This window comes from Scophthalmus maximus, chromosome 4 (assembly GCF_022379125.1).
Source record: "Scophthalmus maximus strain ysfricsl-2021 chromosome 4, ASM2237912v1, whole genome shotgun sequence".
NCBI lineage: Eukaryota > Metazoa > Chordata > Actinopteri > Pleuronectiformes > Scophthalmidae > Scophthalmus > Scophthalmus maximus.
The window spans coordinates 25,828,681-25,850,035 of record NC_061518.1 but is presented as its reverse complement, the minus strand read 5'-3'; the positions used below and the strand labels follow the sequence as shown (position 1 = coordinate 25,850,035).

The 21,355-nt window shown below is 40.1% G+C and overlaps 2 protein-coding genes and 1 long non-coding RNA gene across 12 annotated transcripts in view; 1 reads left to right on the top strand and 2 right to left on the bottom strand.

Moving 5' to 3' along the window:
* Positions 1-183: 183 nt before the first annotated feature.
* LOC118302422 (toll interacting protein) lies at positions 184-9,914 on the bottom strand. The gene is made up of 6 exons (XM_035628539.2): positions 9,728-9,914; positions 5,587-5,736; positions 4,635-4,817; positions 3,010-3,162; positions 1,832-1,916; positions 184-1,624 (listed from the first exon to the last, which is right to left on the bottom strand). Exons 1-6 carry the CDS (start codon positions 9,758-9,760, stop codon positions 1,401-1,403), a joined length of 828 nt encoding a protein of 275 aa, XP_035484432.1. The 5' UTR covers positions 9,761-9,914; the 3' UTR covers positions 184-1,400.
* Positions 9,100-14,049, top strand: LOC118302424. The gene is made up of 3 exons (XR_004790546.2): positions 9,100-9,150; positions 12,069-12,237; positions 13,804-14,049. It is a non-coding gene; the product is annotated as an uncharacterized LOC118302424 (long non-coding RNA).
* A 331-nt stretch (positions 14,050-14,380) lies between these two features.
* celf1 (cugbp, Elav-like family member 1) overlaps positions 14,381-21,355 on the bottom strand; it is a 31,387-nt gene continuing 24,412 nt past the window's right edge. For 8 of the 10 annotated variants that reach the window (XM_035628530.2, XM_035628534.2, XM_035628537.2 and 5 more), the window contains one exon: positions 14,381-19,220. In XM_035628530.2, coding sequence (XP_035484423.1) covers positions 19,093-19,220 — 128 coding nt within the window. In that variant the 3' untranslated portion in view covers positions 14,381-19,092. The remainder of the gene's footprint in view (positions 19,221-21,355) is intronic. The other 2 variants (XR_004790545.2, XM_035628532.2) reach the window with 2 other exon arrangements.

Genomic DNA, 21,355 nt, shown 5'->3' with positions numbered 1-21,355 from the left:
AAACTCCCTAAAACCATGTGCGTCTGTCACATGCAGATGAAACACCTGTTCTACTTATTCTCTTTTCTGGCCTAAATTAACATTTCTAATATATGCACATTTCCGACCCAAGTGTGTACACCTCCAGATGCTGTGCAGTGGTGAGCTGAAAATTAAAACAGAATGACACGACGCCAAAAGAAATGACTGCAACACTTTTTTAAGAATCTCAACGGCGATTGTTTTGGAACCACAAGTGAAAAGTCACAAGGCAGAAACCTTTGGCAGACATTTACAAACCACAAGTGTCAATAAGGAAGCTTTAGGAACTACAACACATTAAAATACTGTGATGAAGACTAAAGAATTGAAAGCTCTGCTTGTTGTTCCTTCGTCATGTAGAAACTTTGACATGAAGGTGGCACTAAATAACAAATGTTACGAGTCTGCCTCTGTGGACCAAGTGTGGTCACTGTAATCTTGGTCTCAAAAGCTCTGCATCCTGCTGAGCTTCAAAGTGACACCTCATCATACTCTGGCTGCATCTTTACACTTACTTTACTTTTCTTTTCAAGGTGACTCCACATGGTTATTACTTTATAACGTTGAGTCTTCGCATCCGCACTTCACTGACAGAAAATTGGTTCCATCAAAACTTTACAAGGGAATTTTAAAAGATGACTCAGCGTTAAGTGGTTATGTTCTCCTGCACCTCAAATGCCTCAGGTCATGTGTTCGTTCTCGATTCTTTCATCACCGTGGAGAATTCATTATAATTAAACACTTTCATAATAATTTATCAGATTTTGAATGCACTAGACATTTTACAGGTACATATGAAACAGAAGCATTTCACTGCAGGTTACTACAGGCAGGTTGTCCACACTCTAGTAACGACAACATCAACATGAAATTAACTCTGTGCAAATCAAACTGTGGGATCAGAGGGGGGATACAGACTGGGTTACTATGGATACGGTGAGATTGTGACACTGAAACAAAACAAGATATACAAAATGATTTGTGCCAGTAGGATTTACAATTAACATCAAGTCACACTACTGCCAGTTCAATATTTAGTTTGAGCCTCTGCTGTGATACGATCGGGTCATTACTTCATTAACTTCTCAAATACAGTACATCTGCTACTGATATCACCTCAAACCAGTGACTTCTTGGAACTAAATGTCAACACAGTTTTGATGCTTTGAGGATCCAGTGACCAATAGCTGAGTGTTAGCCGAGCAAGCCCAGGCTTCGGGTACTGTCGGCCCCAAAATGAGCCGACGAGGGGGGAGGAAACAGATCTCTGTGTGTACCAGCTGGTGGAGCTGGTGTGCGTGTGTGCGTGTGTGAGAGAGGGCTGCATGCATACGTATATGTGTGTGTTGGGATGTCCACTGTGAGCTTGTGCTCTGCCGTTAGAGCTCCTCAGCCATCTGCAGCAGCGAGTTGATGGCGGCGTCCTTGTCGCCCTGCTGTGCGTCGAGCACGGTGCGAACCACCTCCTTGTCCAGGTTGGGGAACATGTCCTGCAGAGCCTTCAGGTCCTCCTCGCTGCACACCGGCGCCTGGCTCGCAACGGCCGGAATGGTTCCTGGAATTGCCATGGGCACCATACCCTGGTTGTAGACTGTAGGCACACCTAGCAACACAGGTCACATGCGGCAGATGTGATAGTCGGCTTTGATGCGGCAGATGACAAACAAACATGTTGTTACCCAAGTATTGTAATGAGTAATATGGCCTTGACAGCCACAGACGTTGACAGGCGGAGTGGTGTGTGTGTGTGTGTGTGTGTGTGTGTGTGTGTGTGTGTGTGTGTGTGTGTGTGTGTGCTTGTGTGTCTGACCTGCGATGGGCACATATCCCACTCCTTGCTGATACACAGAGGGCATCAGGACGACAGGCTGAGTCATCATCCCTGCTGGTAACGACTGGCAAAAAGACACAGACACAAGATTGTTTTACCTTGTGATATCTACATGTAGCTCCCACTGGTATCTCAACCTCTTTCTCACAACCCTTTGGAGGTGACATCAACCAACCAGTAGAGGGCAGCAATAGAAAACGTGAGCAGTGAGGAGGTTGTGGCAAAAACAATGAAAACTAAAAGCTGAAAACGGAATGTCACGTTATATGATAAACTTCATTCTCTAAAAGGAAAATAAAGTCATGCATCCGAGAGTCAATAAACTATAAACAAACAACAAAACAGTCCAGTTTTCTATCACAGGGACTTAATGTGTAACAAGCAGATAATTCAAAATGATATCAGCAGTAAAACACATTGTTTATTAGTTGGGTAAGATGTTGCGTCGTCATTTACGTTTGTAAATCAGCTTCTACACCAACAAATCAGAGTGAGCTGCTTTAGTGACAACTACAAATAATGTTAACTTGAAAAACCTGCATCATTATGCTGCTGAGTAAAGCATCAGTGAACAATTCCACCGTAGAATCTTCAAACTAAAATGGACGGCACTTTTCTGAGTCTTTCACAATTTCTCCTTCCCCACCACCCATTCACAAAAACACACACGAGCAAATGTGTAACTCTGTTCAAAGACACCAGTCACTAAGTGTTTCACAATCACAGGGATACAATTTAACAGAATCAATTCAAATAGGTTTAAATAGGTGTAATTACAGTTGGACTGTGATGAGAGCCGGGCAACCCATTTAAAAATGGGTAAATGGGAGGATTTATTTAAAAATAAATAAGATTATTATAAGATTATAAGATTTTGTTTAATCATAGGATGTCAGCTGACACCCGACCTCACCAAACCCAGCCGAGGTCTGTGTCACTGAACGAAACCCAGTGTGGAGTTTCTCATTAACGTCCCTAAGAGATCCAGGGAGTAACATAACATGTCAGTGAGGAACAACACGTTAAGTGGGGATTCTTTCAGAGATATTGCCACAGTTTTTTATCAATTGACCCCCTGTATAGTGCAGAAAACAGGAAAAAAGAAACTAGTCCATATCAAAGTCTGTTTGATGGGGTGTGTGTGTCAATGTACTCACAGCGAAAGACATGACAAGGTTGATCATGCCCTCCTTGTCGTCGCCCTGCCTGCCGCTGAGGGTGAACCACTCGTCCACCACGCTGCCATCCCTCAGGCCCTCAGGGACGGTGACATGGGTCCATGCTATCCTGTCGTCCATGGAGAACGCTCTCTGGACGCAGCATCGGTGATAACACATTTAAACAGACTGGAGACTGCGTTGTTCATCAAATCCCTGCACAAACATTTTCAACGGGCTGCTGCTGTTATTGGCTGCATTTGAAAGATTGAGACCATTTGAACCCCTTTGCTGTCTGAATCTTTTGAACCTGGCTGTTGTGGGTTTCTCATTCGTCTTCATGGGTTAGTAATATTGGGGGACATACTTTTATGTTCTTTTTATAGCTTTATAGCTGAGCAAATCAGATGATTTGTGATTTGTATCGTATGCATATGCTATTTATAGGATTCCATTTATGAACTAATCAATCCACAGTCCAAGAGAATTACTGTTAGTGTAGGTTTACTCCTATGTAAAATATTTTTGGGACTTCTCCTGAGTTAAATGATAGATAAGAACAATGATTTAACTGCTTCCTATTTTTGTATTCTGTGGCAGGAATTGAGAAAACTGAACTTGGGTCTATTCATTCGGTATGGAAATGGAAGTAGCATAAGTAGCGTAAGTCTGAGCTCTGCTGTTGCAGAAGGGACCACCGGAAAACGTATTTTTCGCCACATCTTTAAATGCTTACCTAAAAAGAAAATATCTTATATAATATATTTAATTGTACTTTAGAGGACGTATTTTTTCACTGCTTTAGTTTCCCGCCAGACAGCCGTTGAAGTTTGCACTTTTTTTTCATGCGTACACAAAGTGCAGGGAGCTATCAGCAGCATTATTATGAAGTTCAACAAACAAACAAAGATGGGACATTGCTCAAGTTCAGAGAGAAGTGACAGTCAAAGTAGCGCATTTTAAAATGATATTATCTTATCGGCAAATTGGTTTAAAAATGGCCGATACCGATATTCATAAAAATTGTGAATATCGGCGCCGATAATCGGTCGACCCCCACTTTATCCAAAGACCTTCACACTGTCTGATCAGCCACTGCAAAACCAATTTCCACATATAATTCTTATGACAAGTTAGAAGCACTTAACTGTTTTTCAGTCTGCATAATCTGTCAGTCTTTCGCCCTCTTATTTGTTCTATGTCTCTTTTTATTCCCTCTAAACGCTGCTGTTGTGTTTCAGCCTCTGTCCAGTAGCCTACTAAAGCTCCTGTATCCTCTCCATCTTTATGAAATAACACAATCTGGTTTCTTACTTGTTCCTAACTGTGTGCAGGCATGTTGTATTGGGAACAACCCAGACTACAACTGAGGAGGTTGTAGTTTTTACAGGTTATTTAGCAACCTAGCTCATGAAATTAGCTAGAACTGGAACTGGTTATCACTTTTGTTTCACGGAGGTTGTACTTTGGGGCCTGTATTTGTACACTTTTGCATACGTAATATAGTTTAAATCATTTAATAGTTCTTGTGATATTGCACATGGGTCTACTCCGTTTGGTTGTATACTATATTTAGCAGATCCACAATTCTGTGGCCTATGATCTCCCCTCCTCCTCCTCCTCACCTCATCAAAGATCTCCAGATAGAAGGAGTCCACCCCCGGAGGCACCGTGCACTGGACCACCTTGTTCCAGCGTGGGTTCTTGGCGCCGTTGTGAGCGGTGGGTGTCTCGTAGACTGCATAGCCCAGTCGGATCCTGCAGTACGGATCCATCCGTGTCATTCCATAGTTTTTAGCCAGCTTGGCCTGTACAGCAAAAACAAAGGCGGCTTCAGTTAGTGATACATTCAAGACGCAACGGGGACAGCTCATAGTCAGCAGATTGTGGCGCAGTGAGGAGTCCATACATAACTTTGCCATTCTAAATGATTTCAGTTCTGAATGACTACAATTACATGTTCAGGAAAACAGGATAATTGGAAAAATGTCCACTTTTTTTGTACATGGATTACATCATGGCTGCTGAAAACTCTTCATTCTGATTGGCTCAAAATAATGGATTCACTTTTACTGACTGGACAGACGTACGTCTGTGAAGATACGGAGTCATCCAGGTCATGGTTATCCAAAAAAGGCCTAAATTAATTTGCTCATGATCCAACTCCCCTTGGAACCTGGATAGCATGACCTGATACTAAACGTTTGCTTGCAGTAAAAAATAAACATACCTGTATTCATCTGTAGGTAAGGACAGAAATATGAAAATTTCATATTCCCTTCAATTGTGTTTACATTCTTTCATACAGAGTAACTTCGAGCTATACGTGTTGATTTATAGAATCAGAGTTACAAACAACTCATAACATTATGATGTTGTTGTGTCTCAGTAATTAATAGGAGATTACTGCCATAGAATCGCTGTTTATGTACACACATTACAGTGCAGTATAATCCCTTTCTATTTAAGACAGTATTTAAGAATCATTTTTGTTGAAATACTGGTAGGTATGAAGACAAATATAATATTATCCGTATCGACAAATACAAATATCTAAATGAGATCACGTGTGTTTACCTGGACCACAGTGATGCTGAGTCGCCCTACGGTGCCCATTGAGCCTCCGTACTGTAGCTGCCTGGCTGCCTGGGCATCCAGCTGGACCTGCTGCTGCTGCTGGGTGGGAGTGATCCGCAGGAAGTCCTGGGGAAGCTCCCCAATAAACACCTGGATACATATATATATATATACTGTATATGTAGAAACTAAAGCCCGACCAATATTGATTTTTTGGGACCGATGCCGACATCGATCTTAGGGAGTACAAGATTCCCGATACCAATACATCGGCCGATATACATATATAAACATATATATACACATGTCAATATTAAACCTATATAACAGAAATGTAATTGAAGCTAATATTTTTTGTTTAACCATAAACTTTATCATATAACTATAAATTGAAAGAAAAAAATACAACCAAATAAATAGAACTTTAAGAAAAGAAAGAAAACAAACATGTATTTGACCTAAAATGTAAACAGAAAAAAAACATTTAAAGGCTCATATCTGTTATATCTGGGCTCTAAACATATCGGTCGATACAGATATGTCTGTGAAAGGCTAATATCGCCCGATATTATCGGCCAGCCGACTAGCAGCCGGCTCTACTAGAAACATATAGGGATTCAGAGTGACAATGCAAAGTGCACACCGGAGACAGATGGACAGTAAAACAACAGATATTCTCATTTTTTAATTTTTTTCAGTTTTTTAATTTTGTTGTTTTTCAAATGTGTCCAATACCTTAATTCTGGAGCTTTATTTATTAGCTGGATGGGAGGATTGATGCATAACCTTTTGTTGTTGTTGTTGTTATTATCATTATAATTATCATGGTAATCAATCCTTATCTATGCACAGCAAATTATTATGTGGATATTACATTTTAAAATTAGATTATATATCTTGTTTTAAAAAGTTATTCCCTTGTTTCTTTATGTGAATTTGCGTATATTCTTGAATTGAGCATGAATATGTCTGATTTCAAGATTTCTTGTCAAGTAAAATCTTGCTGCATGGACAGATAATTTCACTTGTATGAAATAATTTCTTCTCTTTTAGCTTTCCTATTTTGCAAAGAAGTTTATGTCTCTGTGTACGTTTGATTTGAAAAGTCTAAATGCAAAAGAAACAACAACAACAAACAACTCATCAATAGCACTCATCATTCGAATCTTGTGGCCATCATGTGGAAAATGATTCATCTCAATGACATGGCCAAAAGACGGTTTCTTGTGCAAGTCATGTGCATGTGATCAACAGCTTGAGGATTGTGGACTGGAAGTATGACAGACTTTCACAGAATCACTAGATGCTCTATGAAGTCTGGATTTGTTGAGCATTTTGTGGATGCTCTGAAGCACTGCACAGATCGATGTGTGAGAGCGGGGTCTTGGCAGTACATCAGTGTTACCCTGTGGCTGAAATGTGACTGAAATTAATAAATGAAACGGCCATTTATGTTATGTTCAATCTTTAGTTGGATGACAAAATACACTCAACTGCCGGTTAATTGTGTTTTCTAACGTGGAAGCAGTCTGATGCAACAGGCCGCAGGGTGTATTCCAGGAAGCAGGTTTAAAATAATCTGAGATTTCGGTTCAAGAAAATCTGTTCTGAGTGAGTTGAATCAACTCTGATTGTTTTCACACGGAGTTACGCTGACTATAAAAAGCCATCATCAATGAAGCTCCAATACTACGAGTCACCGTGGCAACCGAGGGCAAACACAAGGCCCTCCTACGTCACACCTTTAGAGTTGGAGATACGACTTCTTGTTTATGGAGAAAATAAGCACATTCTGGGAAAGCATCTGTAACTGATAAGAGACAGTTGGCAAGGGAGACAATTACTGCCCGAGTCAACTTTTTGTCAGATCAGTTTGTCTGATCGTGCGACACATCATACAAACTAGTTCTTCTTTACGAGCATACCTCAGCTGTTACATGGCCCGAGTCGTCGAGTCACAAGGGGTCAACACTTGCCACAAACCACTCAACACATGCAGATCTGTGCTTGTGACGCCCTAAAGACAGGACCTGTGACTGCTGTGTGGAACAGTCCACCAAGGAAACAGAGCAGCAAGGAGCCTGAATGAACACTGGAAACAGCTGTGTGTGAATCCCACACCAAAACCCCTCACAGTGCAGTGGAAAGAGGTCAGAGGTCATCGACCAGTAGTGAGTGGAAAGCTCAAGAATGATTGATCAAACACCAGGTTGTTTTTCTTCAGACAGAGGATTTATCCTGTCCCCGCCCCACATACAGTCACCTGTTACCATGTGACTCAGGTTCTGTGTAGGCTGCGTGATGACAACTGAGCCACATCTGGTCATAACTGAGTTAAACTCCATCAATGGTGACAGCTAATTGATGTCAGTTGCATCTCTATCTCCAAGTCATTGCTTATTGCTCCAGTGGGAATAACATCAACAAAAACTAAATGCCCAAAGGTATGCGACAGACACTTCCTGATGAAACACATCATTATGTTAGCCTTGGAACCAGACAAATTTGCTCTGCCAGACTATGTCTGGATCCCCTCCATTGAAAAGTGATTTCCCCCAGCAGAAAACTTGCTGGTCCCATCACAACCGATTATCTGATAATGGGCGGTGTTTATACCAAATTTTGTAAACATCAAAGACAGTTGAACGAGCAATTGACTAAATGTAAACGATATTTTCGAAAAGGCTCCCACAAAAACAAGAACACTGGTTCACAGACATTGTGGAATCATCATCACAGGCATCTCCTCTCTGCTCTAGTCTGTTGACATTTTTCGCTTCACTCAACAGACGTCACACGATTCAATGCTCTCACTGGTTGTAGGTCTACCCAATTGCGTCCAGAGACATTTTGATCTGCGTCCGTTGGTAACACCAAGAGGTCCCAGACTAATACACATTCGAGTATTAGTCTGGCTACGCCAGTCTAGCATTGTCATTGGTCGCCTAAATGCTAATCATCTGTCATATAAGACATTTTCAGTAAAACATGAGCCTGCTTTTTGCCACTGGTGTAAGATTGTACAGTAGTTAGAGACGTGAATGTGGTGGGCTCAAACCTGATCTGTGGGTGTCTGCAGTGGGAACTTGGATTTTATATTATCATCATTATTATATACACGTGGACTCTCTTTCTATTTACTTTTTTTGGCATAATAGACCTTGTCCTTGAATTTATTTGCCAAATCATAATAAGCTCTAGGGAGCAAAAGGCGAGTGATGTATTATTAAAATGTCTTTACTTTTTCCTGTACTTCATAGAAGTATGGTATTAATGTAATAGTCACATGCAGACTTTGGAATCACATTTCAGAGGTCTGGGCTGGGAGTGTTACTTTGGTGTGTGTGTGTGTGTGTGTGGCAGATGATCTAATAGACAGATAATAACAAATCGGTACTCGACATGACATGTGTCATTATCTCAGTCCCGATACAGTCCATGCCTCTCAAACAGTTCAGGTCCCACACTGACTTCAAACCGTCCCGTCTTGTCGCGCAGGCGCAGTCACTCCGACATGATCGGACCTGAATAGTCACGTGACAGGTACAATTGGAAGACAGTGGGGTATGTGTCATAGTTCTAAAAAATCCATTATGTCCCAACTTTTAATTGACTCGCGAATGAGACCACAATGGCATGGTCACATCCCGGTATATTAAAAGCGGGGGGGGGGGCAGTCGTGTCTGTATACTCGGGCCGTTAGTTCAGCAATGAGCGCCTACGTGCTGACAAAAGTTACTCTTCCTCGGGTGCAGTTGTTGACGACCTCCCCCCTCCTGAACGGACAGGCAGTTCCCAGTCGTCCGCGTCGTCGTTGAATTTAGTGCAAACACTGGGACTGGGACGTGTAACGTGGGCGTGTAACGTCAGCAGACCGCCGCAGCTCAGTCTGCTGATACAGGTTACCGCCGCGGTTACAGGTTACATGTCACTGCGCGCGTCCCCGCCAACGGAGCCTGACGATGTCGATGTCGGCGCCGCAGGCTGCAGGCTGCGGGCCGCGGGCCGCGGGCCGCGGGGCGACGCTGGCACGTTGCCGTCCAGCGACTAAAGTCGGGGCGAACACGGGCGATGCCGCTACAGAACAGTGCGGCTAGTTCCGCCTAGCTGTGTGTCTGAATGAAGACAGCGCAGTGTGTACCTGTCCCCGCTGAGTACTGATGGTGGTCGCCATGTTGTCTCTTCCGGGTTTCGATTCAAGAGTCTTTTTTGCAGTCACAGATGTGAACAACAGTTCGCAGATGTAATAATAACAACAGACACTGCTCTCTCATATACACACACACACACCGCTCGGGACTCCGTCGACCCGGAAGTGTCAAGCTGCTTTTTTTTTTTTTTTTTCTAAAAACTTTATTTTCCTAAACTATTTAAACAACACAGCCTTAACACGAATTGACATACTTATGAAGAGCAGATTTATAATTATAATTTCAATTATCTCTCATTGGTATCACAGACAGGCTGTAGACTCTTTAAAACAAATATTCAAATTTTTGAAACCTTAACTGTATTCTTTTTTTTGTAGTGTCTTTACACACCGCCTTAATCAAAGCTATGAATTCACTTTAGAATCCACGTCGCGCCATTTTATTTGGTGATTGCCAAGAAGATCTCTCTATCTCATTAGAAAATGTCATTATTAGCTTTTAAAACACGATCACGTTCTCATTCAATTGGTTTATTTCATCTTCAAATAAAAAGGAATTTTGTTATATTGCCTCCTCTTTAGCCCTAATCATTGTAACTTCCTTTAATTTGTCTGACTAAAGTAAGTTTTCATGTAGACCAGCTCCAGTCTGACAATAACTGAAATCTCACCAACTCTTACCATCATAAAGGCATGAAGTTTTCACAAGTTTGAAAGTGGGTTTCAAACGGAGTTGAGGCTTTTAACTATAATGTCTGACATCTATTCAAAGTCCAAACTCTCTGATTTCATCTTCCTAAATGAGAATAATATCCGGGTGTTTTTGCTCCTCTATGGCAGTAAACTAAATACCTTTTTTTGTGCTCAAAACAAAACATCATCTTGGGGCAAACACAGTCGACATTATTCACCATTTTATAACATTCTATGGACCAAACAACTAACCAATTAATCGAGAAAATAATCAACAGATTAATAAATAATGAAAGTAATCGTTGTTGCAGCCCTATTTAAATACAAGTTAAATCTGAGTTTCATATTACAAAGATGGATTTATTACTAAATGTACTTCAGGCAGTATATATGTGTATATATATATATATATATACATATATATATATATATATATATATATATATATATATATATATATATATATATATATATATATATATATATATATATATATACACATATCAGATTGTTTCTCCTTCAAGGCAAAGGAACTTCTTTTTTCTACCTTCACTGGATTGTGGTTATCTGCTCTTCATGAATGCACCTGCACAATATTTAAAGATATTGGGTTCTTCTGTGGGAGCCAGTGCCACCGGGGCTCTGCAGAACACAACCCAAGCTCCAGTCGTCCTGTAATTTAGCAGGGACAAAACAAAGTGTGGCGTGGATTATTGTATGGTGAAAACAGTTAAGAGCATTTCCATTAAGCCAATGCAAAGCAAAGTGTTGGGCTTCTGATTGAAAACACAGGGACTATGAAAGTTTCCCCAAACATTTTATTTTCACAGAGCACGTAGTTGGCTCAGAGAAATGACCGGTGGAGCTTCAAGTGGAACAGAAAGCAAAGACACAAAGCTTAAAAACAACAAAAAAAGAAGTGCTCCATTACACTGAAAGTAATAAAATCACAACAAAACAACAAACCATCATTCATTACATGTTGACAATTTATCTTTAATAATGGAATTAAAGGGTCAGGCCAGTCAAGTCTCTCTCCTGGAATTATTGTTCAAATACAACTAAACCGCAAAATGCAGTTTAATTATAAACATAAACAAGACATTTTTTAAATAAAGACCTCGTAGACATGGTAATTAAAGAACTGTGACCAAAACATGCACCGTGTGGGACATTTAACAACTAAATTATACAATGATATTGATATACCTGTAATCAAATAATATCAACAGGGCAATATATCAATTAGATATTTTAATGTAGTAACAACTAATAAGGAATATGTTTAGACCTTCTGCTGAAAGACAAACTCTTATCCTTTCAGTGTATGGCTGATATGAATGCATCTCCATCCAACACAAGTACAGGTGATGTGTCAGTGTCATGATAAGGTGCAGGTGATGAATGCTTCACTGAAGAGTTTTACAGTGGACAATCTCAAAAGTTCAGTGTCAGTAATGAGTTTCAGATGAAATGGTTGTGAGGGTAAATTGCAGGAAGACCGTATTTGAATAAAACTCGTGCACTTCTTTTCCAAAGTTGTTTTTACTTAGTTACCATGAAGTCCTGCTGCTGGAAGAACACTAGAAAACATTTCTCCAGAAAACAAACCTCCACATTACCTCTGTCTCTCTTGCAGGACTCGGCCGGTGCAACGGTGAAGGTGGACTTATTGAGACACGTCTCAATCAAAGGTCCTCCCCCGTTTCTTCCATTTCAGCAGTGACTGGCCGCACACAACTGAGTCCGGTTCTGCTAGAAATGTCCTCCTGTCACAAGGGAGTTTGTTTTTTCTTCACAGTCGCCAAGTGAGTGCTGCTCATTGTGTTAATTGTTGAGTTCCTCTGTAATAATGCATGTTGTGATTTGGTGCTATACAAATAAAATTGAATTGAAAATAGTTATCTGTACATTTGGAGATGCTCAGGAATTAAAAATGGTTTCCCTGCATTACTGAACATTCTAAGTCAGGCACCTGGTAAAGCAATTATGTTGAATGAGCCAAGTCAAGGACATTTCAAGCGTCTCCACAGTTTATTGTGCATGGTCCGTATGGAAAAAGTGATGGTGCACTTATTAAAGTTTAAACTGATATAACTGACATATATTTGATGTGATTTGCAGCAAACTGACCATAATTGGGGCTCTGTATCAAAACCTCTATCTTCCTCTGGTGTCAATGAAATGTGGCCATCGCTTAGATTCATAACCTTCATCAATTTGGGTCATTACACACTTTTTTTTTAACAACTTTAGACTTCTTTTTAATTTAAAAAAAAAAGGTTTGCAGGAAATAAAATTTATAAGTAAGGTGCTGATAAAACTTGAAATAAGTATTTGTAGAATATTCTGTAACTCTTTATTTTAAAGAGTCTGTCAATTTCCTTTTTCAATTAAAACTTAACTTCAAACACGTTTTCTAGGGAGACCTAGTTCTTAGACTGTTAACTGAGTTTTGAGTTTATTTAGGATTCATGCATAATTAATTTCATGACCTCTGGGTTCTATATTTTCCATCAGACAGGTTTGAGATAGTTAGGGTTTTAAGTTTCCACTCCCCAGAAATCAAAATGGATATTCATTAAAGTTGTCTTGTATTGGTCAAACAGGGCAACCATAGGGACTCTGTGTAACCAGAATACTCCTAAAAACCATGACACTCACGTGCATGTAAACACAAGTGTGTCTGCTGTGGTGCACTAGTTAGAAACAGAGTCAAATCCAGGAGAGTTATGGTAGAGTTAGCGTCAGATCAGCTGTTCAGAAACCTAGCATGTTGGCTCTATAGCTGTAATCTCTGAAAAACACAAACTTACTTTTGAGTTACTATTAATAACAGTTATTCTTTTAATCAAACAGTGGCATGTTCTGTGCCAGGTATCTAAGTACAGTGGCTCAAGCTTGACACAAGGAATAAAAAACAGATTCATCTTGGTTGAAACCTTTATCAGTTCAATTGACACCATCTTCCATAAAACTTTAACCTGAGCATCACTCCAACATTCAGCCTTTTTTCTTTTCTTTTTTTTTTAACACTCAGTCACAGAACAGTGAGGTCAAAGAGGCCATTTGGGTCAATGATCGGTGCTCTGCAAGTAGAACCTTTTCAAACCAAGATCAAGATTGACTTTAGGGATAGGACTTTTTATTTTTATCTAGTTTTTAAGTTTTTGGGCCATTAATGCACGTCAAGGAAAAATAAAGTTACACAATCTTCACATTCAATTTTCATGTGAATCACTTTAGAAAGAAAAAGTCAGATAGAGAAGCTGCTTGTAATTCTAAGGTGAAGGTTTATTGGGGATTTTATTCTCCATATGTTGAATCTTATTGTTCCCGGTAGAGAAAATGTTAAATTTCTTTGCATCCTACAGTGACCTGCAGTGCCCTGACTACACGTGGATAACGGAGGAAGGAACGAGAAGCTGGAACAGACGTACGACTGAACTTCGTCTTCTTTACCCCCTTTAATTTGTACCAACAACACTTTTCCTCCAGGGAGCCCTCCGGTGAATTTACAGCGGCATTCCCCTTTTAGTCAAGGCAAGTGTCGGAATCTATGGGACTTAATAGAAATCAAGTTTTATCAAACAATCAAGCAGGATGAGAACATGAAAGCAAGCCACAGCATTGGTCCATTGGTCAGGAAAACAGACAGACTGAAGTCTTAAATGAGTGTGGGTCTATATGGGCCCCGGGATTCAGTGAATGCACACAAACATAGATTATGAATAAGCCACTTGTGTTTCGTATTGGTGTGTGAGCACTCCAGGTGTGTCCAATATCACACAAAACCAATTTTAATATTGCAGGCAGGAGACGTCCTGCCTGAGTCACTTCTCCTGTAAAAACCTGCTGTGCACGATTCCACCTGCCACACCGAGCGACCCCTGCGTGTCCTCCACTGGCCTAACTAATCACGCATGTCCAAGAAAAGGGGGGGAATACTGATTGTGCAAAACATTTGGCACCAGTTTATTCATAATTTTTTAAGTTAACACAAACTAGATCACATTTTACCAAGATTTTCATTGCAGATATATCAAAAACAAACATGAATACTGAATATGCTGTGACAAAAGCCTCTCCCTGTGAATGTCATGTCTGATTCTCCACAGATGAAAGAGCAGAAATGCATCATGTGCTCACAGTGCTGAGTTGACAAGCTGAAACTTAAAAACCTTTTTTTTTTTTTTTTTTACACTGACATTAAATGCTACTTCCTCATAACATCACTCAAATGGGAAATCCCAATGAAAACACACGCACAACATCCTCTGGAGATTAACTGCTGTCTCTCACACACACACACACACACACACACACACACACACACACACACACACACACACACACACACACACACACACACACACACACACACACACACACACACACACACACACACACACACACACACACACACACACACACACACACACTAAAGAGGATAGGGGCACTGGGAGGACTGCTCCACAACACAGGAGATAAAAACAAAGTTAAAGCTCAGACTCTTGTCAAACTGATTTTGCAAAGAAAACACAAAAACCTAGTGGTTAAGTCAGTCACTTCTAGAAAAATAGATTCTCTTATTTGCTTGTAATAACTCTAATGTAACTTTCAAACATATTCAGTGGCAGTCTTTCTAGTGCCCCTGTTGACAAAACGGAGGACGTATAGGAAACAACAAAACAAAACCTCCCAGAAATCAATGTCAAACACAAGGTCAAAGGTGAAATTGGAAGCATCAGAGAAGCGCAGGAAACACAAGGACTGGACGATGAACTGTGACGCCACATCAACATGCTAGGGCAAACAGGAAGAGATCTAGAAAAAACAAAAAGAAAAACACAACAGGGAGACAAACCTAGGTTAAACAGCAATGGAACACAGACAGGAGAGAGAGAGAGAGAGAGAGAGAGAGAGAGAGAGAAAGAAAAAGAAACAAAGAATGATTTATCTCTGTGTGGGGTTGATCACAGTCTAAACACTCAACGGTCAGTTTCAGGGACAGAGGGTATGACGGGCCACGTGTTACTGGAAACTGAGGTGGATGACGACAAAAGGCAAAACACACATACAACAGACTGAATAAAATGGCAGCACAGAATGTGTGACAACATGCAGGCCACACTACAGGCCTCCTGAGCTCTGGATCAGCGGCTACAGTCTAAAAACAGCTAATCACAGGGAGGCTCCAGAGTGCCACTGGAATAATGACTTTTTAATAATTCTCTGTCATTATTAATCACCATGAATTGGTAACTGTGTTAAAATGATGAAAACAAACACAAGTTAAGAGTCATATGTTCCATGCATCTAGATCTGTTTTTACAACTGACTACATTTTCAAAAAGGTATTTCAAGTCCCATATCACGAGTTTACTAGGTTTTCTCCAATTTAGCTAAAATAATACTCAACATCACAACTATTTGCAAATTACACTGCTTCATTTCAGATTTCTGCATGTACCCTTTCTGCCATCCCAGCAGTCAGGAGTTAAAATGAATTTCTTTTATAAATAAAAATCTAGGAGACAGTCATCTTCTGCCACGGTTACATTATTGCTGCTGAGTAATGCAGTCTCATGGCAGATTGCTTCCAAAAGTCCACAATAGCAATGCAGCTCTAGCAAAGATGACTGGAGACCTGTTGTCCGCTGTCTGAGGAAACCACTTGGGCGAGTGTCTATATTCTTCAATTACAGACGTTTATGCCAGACAGAAATGAATGAAAACCAACGGCAGCATGAAAGCGGAGCAAAGATACATCTGAAAGGTCCGTAAAAAGGTAAACAGGATGTGTAGTTAAGAGATGTTACTTTTCATTTTTCCCTTTATATATGGATGTTTATCATATTCCATTTGCAGACTTGTATCTTCTAATTTACACTGGTATTCTCTGTATTGTGAACAAATCTACAGACCCAAACCAACTGTGAGTCTTACTGTCAAGGACTGTGTCGACACAAAGCCTGGTTTATCTTGTTCTTCTGTGCCATAGAGCTCCACTGTTGTTTAAAGCCTATTAAAGACACATGAATGAACCTCACTGTTGTGCTGGGTGAGATGTAGTTTCTTTGTTTGATTCCCGCATCTGAAATACTCACTGCAAGAGCACCAAGTGTGGTATCTGAAATCAGTCCCAAACAAAAACAGCAGTTTGCTCCTGTTGGAGTAACATTTGCCAGCTTCTTCTAAGAGATGAGATGCTCTAACCACATGCTGTAGAGACAGATCATGGAAGCGAACTGAGGTGATGCGTCTTAAATTACAAAATACACCACCAGTAACCACCACTATTTCTCATCACTAACACTTGGGACTTGTTTCACTCTTCACTGTGCAAACCATAAAGCTTGCTTTCTTTTGTCTTTAAATGAAAAAATAGCTCCAGAATCAAACAGTGGTCTTAAAGCTCAACACAGCGACAAATCAGCTATGACTACAAAGTCCCTGAACACATAATAATGATTTTTGTGCAATAGTAAGAAAGCTTTTTGTACAGTTTACAATATACCAAGAAACTTCCAACAGTGACAAAACAACATTAAGTAGACAGGACAATATTACACAGAACATAGGGACCTGCAGCTTCTTTAGCATGAATGACCCTGTGATACTGTAAATAGAGATTCTCTGAGGCCCTGGTAACAGAGTTGTACTCCGACCGGCCCACTACAGAAGACTAATACTCGGATCAAAACTGGAGAAACACCAAAGCACTTGGTGCACAAATGTTGACAACACATATGGGATGGCTATGTATTCATAAAGCGAGACAGGACCAACAGGCACATGTTAAAATGGACTTGTAGAATAAACTATGCTCCCTGTGTTGTTATTTTGGAAAATGGTTTATTCAGATGGAGGCATGTATGACAGGGGGGGGGGGGGGGGGTTGTCTATGAAGTCTGTAGCAGCACTGATGGATCCTATACACAGTCCATGCCACACTGACACATAGTACACATCACCAAAAAGTAAACAACGCTTAACAGGCAAAGAGCGGACACACACCAGGAGATCAAGTGGAGTTTTTTGGACTTCACATTTGTCTTTCAAAATAATTTCAATTCTGATAAATAATTTAGGCAATAAATAGTTCCCCAACACACCGGGGAAGTATAAAACCTATATAAAAATAGAAAAGGCATAATAGTTTAAATATACATCTCAACAATTGTCTTGCCTACTAGTTCTATCAAAACACACACACACACACACACACACACACACACACGCACGCACGCACAAACGCACGCACACAATTTTCTGAAAGTCTAAGCAACTAACATATTTGTCTTGAGCAATTTGACATTTATAGGAAATCTCCAATCACAGAACATATTCAGTGAGAGACAACGTGGTGTAGCCCTCTGTAGATTAGCCAGCCGCTTTCTAGCAGGACAGTAGCGGAGAGTTCACCTGGATTCAAAGTAGAAACTAACTAAAACCATAAAATGACTCTTGGATTTGTACGCGAGTCACTCAGAGTGCAGCAGCACAGGAGGAGCCCCACCAAGGCATGCCGTGTTCAGTCCTCTGGACGTGTCTATGCTCACGTGCAATTTCAGCTGCATTTTGAAATTTGTTTTACTAACTTCCAGAGGAAAAACAACAGCAAAACACTCTGCTTGACAGAAGCATAATATCGTTGTCATACAGAAATCAATTCCAGCCGGTGTTTAAACACAACAAAACCATACGGAAACTCGCGGTCATCCAGCGGGGCTACACGATTGGTACGAGCCGGACAAGTCAGTTACAGACGAAACGGTACAGTCATCTGTAGATGCGACAGTAAACGGACGACCATCGAGCGTCTCTCACCAACAGCAAGGTTACGGGAGGCTGTAAACCTCAGGGCGAAAACACGGTGCTCCCAGCATCAACGGGCTGCTTACAGCTCGAGTGCCACAGCGGTCACTGATGAAGACGACTGGCCTCGCAACACTGACAGAGACACGCGCCCACACAAACCTTTATGTTAATATAGCTGCATGTGTTAGTGGAGCTCCTCCTTAAAAACAATCTGAGCTTCTGTGCCTCACCACTAATTGAGGTGTAAATCATACACACAGTTTCCATCTCAAGAGATAATACAGATACCAAATACAGAAGGAGGGAAACCACACATGTGGTTTGTGAGGATGTCAAAGAAAAAGTGACGATTTGTTTTCTGATCAAACGTAGCTCTATTTGTTGTCGTTTTTTTCCTGCTGCCTTCAGGGGCTGTAAGCCGAGTCTGGGTGGTGGTGGAGCGGAGGGTGAACAGCAAGTAAAAAACACACGGATTTGGCACCCGACTGTCAAAGTGCAACATATCCTAACAATTAACTCATATGCTTATTATGTACCACAGCAAACTGATAACATTTCAACTGAAATTAAAAATACACCTGTTTCTCTTACTTGTTAAAATGAAAACAAAGTGCATGAACCACAACAGAACACAGGAGGAATCCAGTCTAGCCCAAAAACTCTTGCATGTAGCTTCATGTGTCTCTTTGCCTGGACATGGTACAATGACCAGGAGAGGCAGCGCCGCGGACATCACCCTGTAACGCACAGACAAGTTTCTGTGGACCAGTCTTGGTTATTCATACTCCACTTACCATAACATCACCCTGCCTAACTAAGTCTGCAGTGCCTCAGCACCGTCAGTAGGGCTTGCTATCATTCTTTGAGCGCTTCAGCTGCACCTTCAACCTCTTCATGCCGATCTGGAAACCATTCATTGACTGGATGGCTGCCTGTGATGACACAGGGTTGTCATAGCTCACAAAGCCTGAAGGACAAACAAAAAAAACTATTACAATTGTAATTGTTCTATTGGGAGTTACTTTGTGAGCAACATTGACTCGGTCAAAGTGTGTTCCCCACCACAAACGTTTCTCTTAACTCACAAATTAAAAGAAGTCGTAATGAAGTTACTCCATAGATTCTGCCCTGTTACGCATTTTTTTCACAAGATTAATAGTGACATCAATGTAAATTGTTCTTTCTGTGAATCGTATCCAGAAACTATTTCCCATTTATTTTGGTCTTGTGAATATACATACAAACTGTGGAAAAATTTGCTTTATAGTTAACAACATTTTCTCTGGCACTACTTTTTCTTATAGAGATATATTATTTGTTTTTTATGATCACAGCAGTAAGGATGACAAAGCATTTTTCCTCATCAATTTGATCCTACTTATTGCCAAATTCCACATCCAAAAATGTAAATTCAAAAACAAAAACAAAAAAAATATTTTTGTGTTCATGAAGGAAATAGAGCAGTACATCACAACAAGTACATCCGTACAGAACAATAAAGCAGTGAAAACCATCCATTTGTGCAATATATTTAATGTCTTTACGTGATTATTTCTGTTCCCCTGGGGCCCACTTTCTTTTCTTTATTTATTTTATGTAATTCCTTGCTTTATCATGTATTCTTCATTGCTAGTGATGTTTGACTCACAGAAGGTATGTGTTTTGTACACTAACTACTGTTGTGGTTGTTTCTGATGACTGTTTGAAATAAAGAAAGAAAAAAAACCCAATTACAATATTTTAAATCAAATTTTTCTCAGTCCTCCGAGCTAAAACTAATAAAGTGGTCAAAAATCGGTACCACGGAAATTTCATACTGGTACAGCTGCTATTTTCATGCATGTGCAAGTGCTGGGTGAAGTTACATCACTAGTCTCTAACACAGCTGAGCCAATCAAAGCAAAACACGAGAACAATTATGGAGAGAAAATAGCCTCAAAATGCTCACAAATGTGTATCACATAGTCTACAAGTGAGAAATAAGAGTTACAAATATGTACAATGATTTGTGAGTACCCAATTCAAATCAATTTGTTCACATGTAAAACAGTAGAACAAATGCACACATCACAAACTGAATAAATATTAATATTTTACGTACAGATTTTTAGCTTCAACTTCACAGATGTAATAATGTTCACTTTCAAACAGCTTCCTGTGGGTGCAAATTTAAAAAAAAAAAGAATTTGTGACATTCTTTGTGTGTGGACTTTGACGTCTCTTTTTCCGCAGTCCACTCCACAAAGATTCACAAATGTACGCTGTGTGGAAGTGCTGGAGGAAAACTGGGACATCTTGGCTTTCTGTGAATTTGTGTGTAATTTCAAAGTGGGAACAAAGTTTTTCTAAATAGACAGTATAGCTTGTCACCCCTCGATTAGAAGACATGCAATATAAAATAAATGTAAATATAAATATTTGGTAAATAAATCAAATTCCATAAATGAATATATGTGGTTTAAATAACCTACAGCTTACAGAGTGGCGTATGCATTTTGCACATGTCCCGGGATGTCCCGCATGCCGTTCTCTTTCAGGCACACTGGCACTTTTGCCTGGAATGGCTGTTTTCCCAGCAGAAGTGCGCCACACAGTGGTAGCTTATTTAAACTATATATATTAATTTATTGAATATAATTTAGTTCCCATATATTTATATTTAGTGCATCCCTCTAATCGTGGGCTGCACAAATCATTTTACACATTTGTAACTCTTAACTTTCACTTGTAGATCATGTGTTATCATTTGTGACCATTTTGAGTATATTTTCTCTCCATAAACTATGGCCCCTCTCCTCGTCATCCAGACATGGATGGTGCAGAGTAGCACAATATAATGGACAAGGTTTCATACAGTTTAATCCAGTTGTGGACAAAAGATACTGGAAGGATCACGCATGTTCTTTTATAGATAAATGCACTACACTGATATTCTTACACATTAAATGATATTTTTTAAACCAGTTTAAACACATCTACTGGTCGTAAATAGTTAGATTTAAATCCTTTGCTGAGAGTATTTACTGAACTGTTCCGTACATATTTCACTATAATAGTGCTGTTCGCGCTGCCCCAAGGCACTGCCAAAGCACTGAATCAGAT

Excerpts from the sequence above, each read along its gene's own strand:
- LOC118302422 (XM_035628539.2), bottom strand. The coding sequence starts at position 9,760 with ATGGCGACCACCATCAGTACTCAGCGGGGACAG. Across the intron at positions 5,737-9,727 it reads TCAGTACTCAGCGGGGACAG|GTGTTTATTGGGGAGCTTCC; the intron begins GTACACACTGCG and ends ATATGTATCCAG. Across the intron at positions 1,917-3,009 it reads ACCTTGTCATGTCTTTCGCT|TCGTTACCAGCAGGGATGAT; the intron begins GTGAGTACATTG and ends TCTTTTTGCCAG.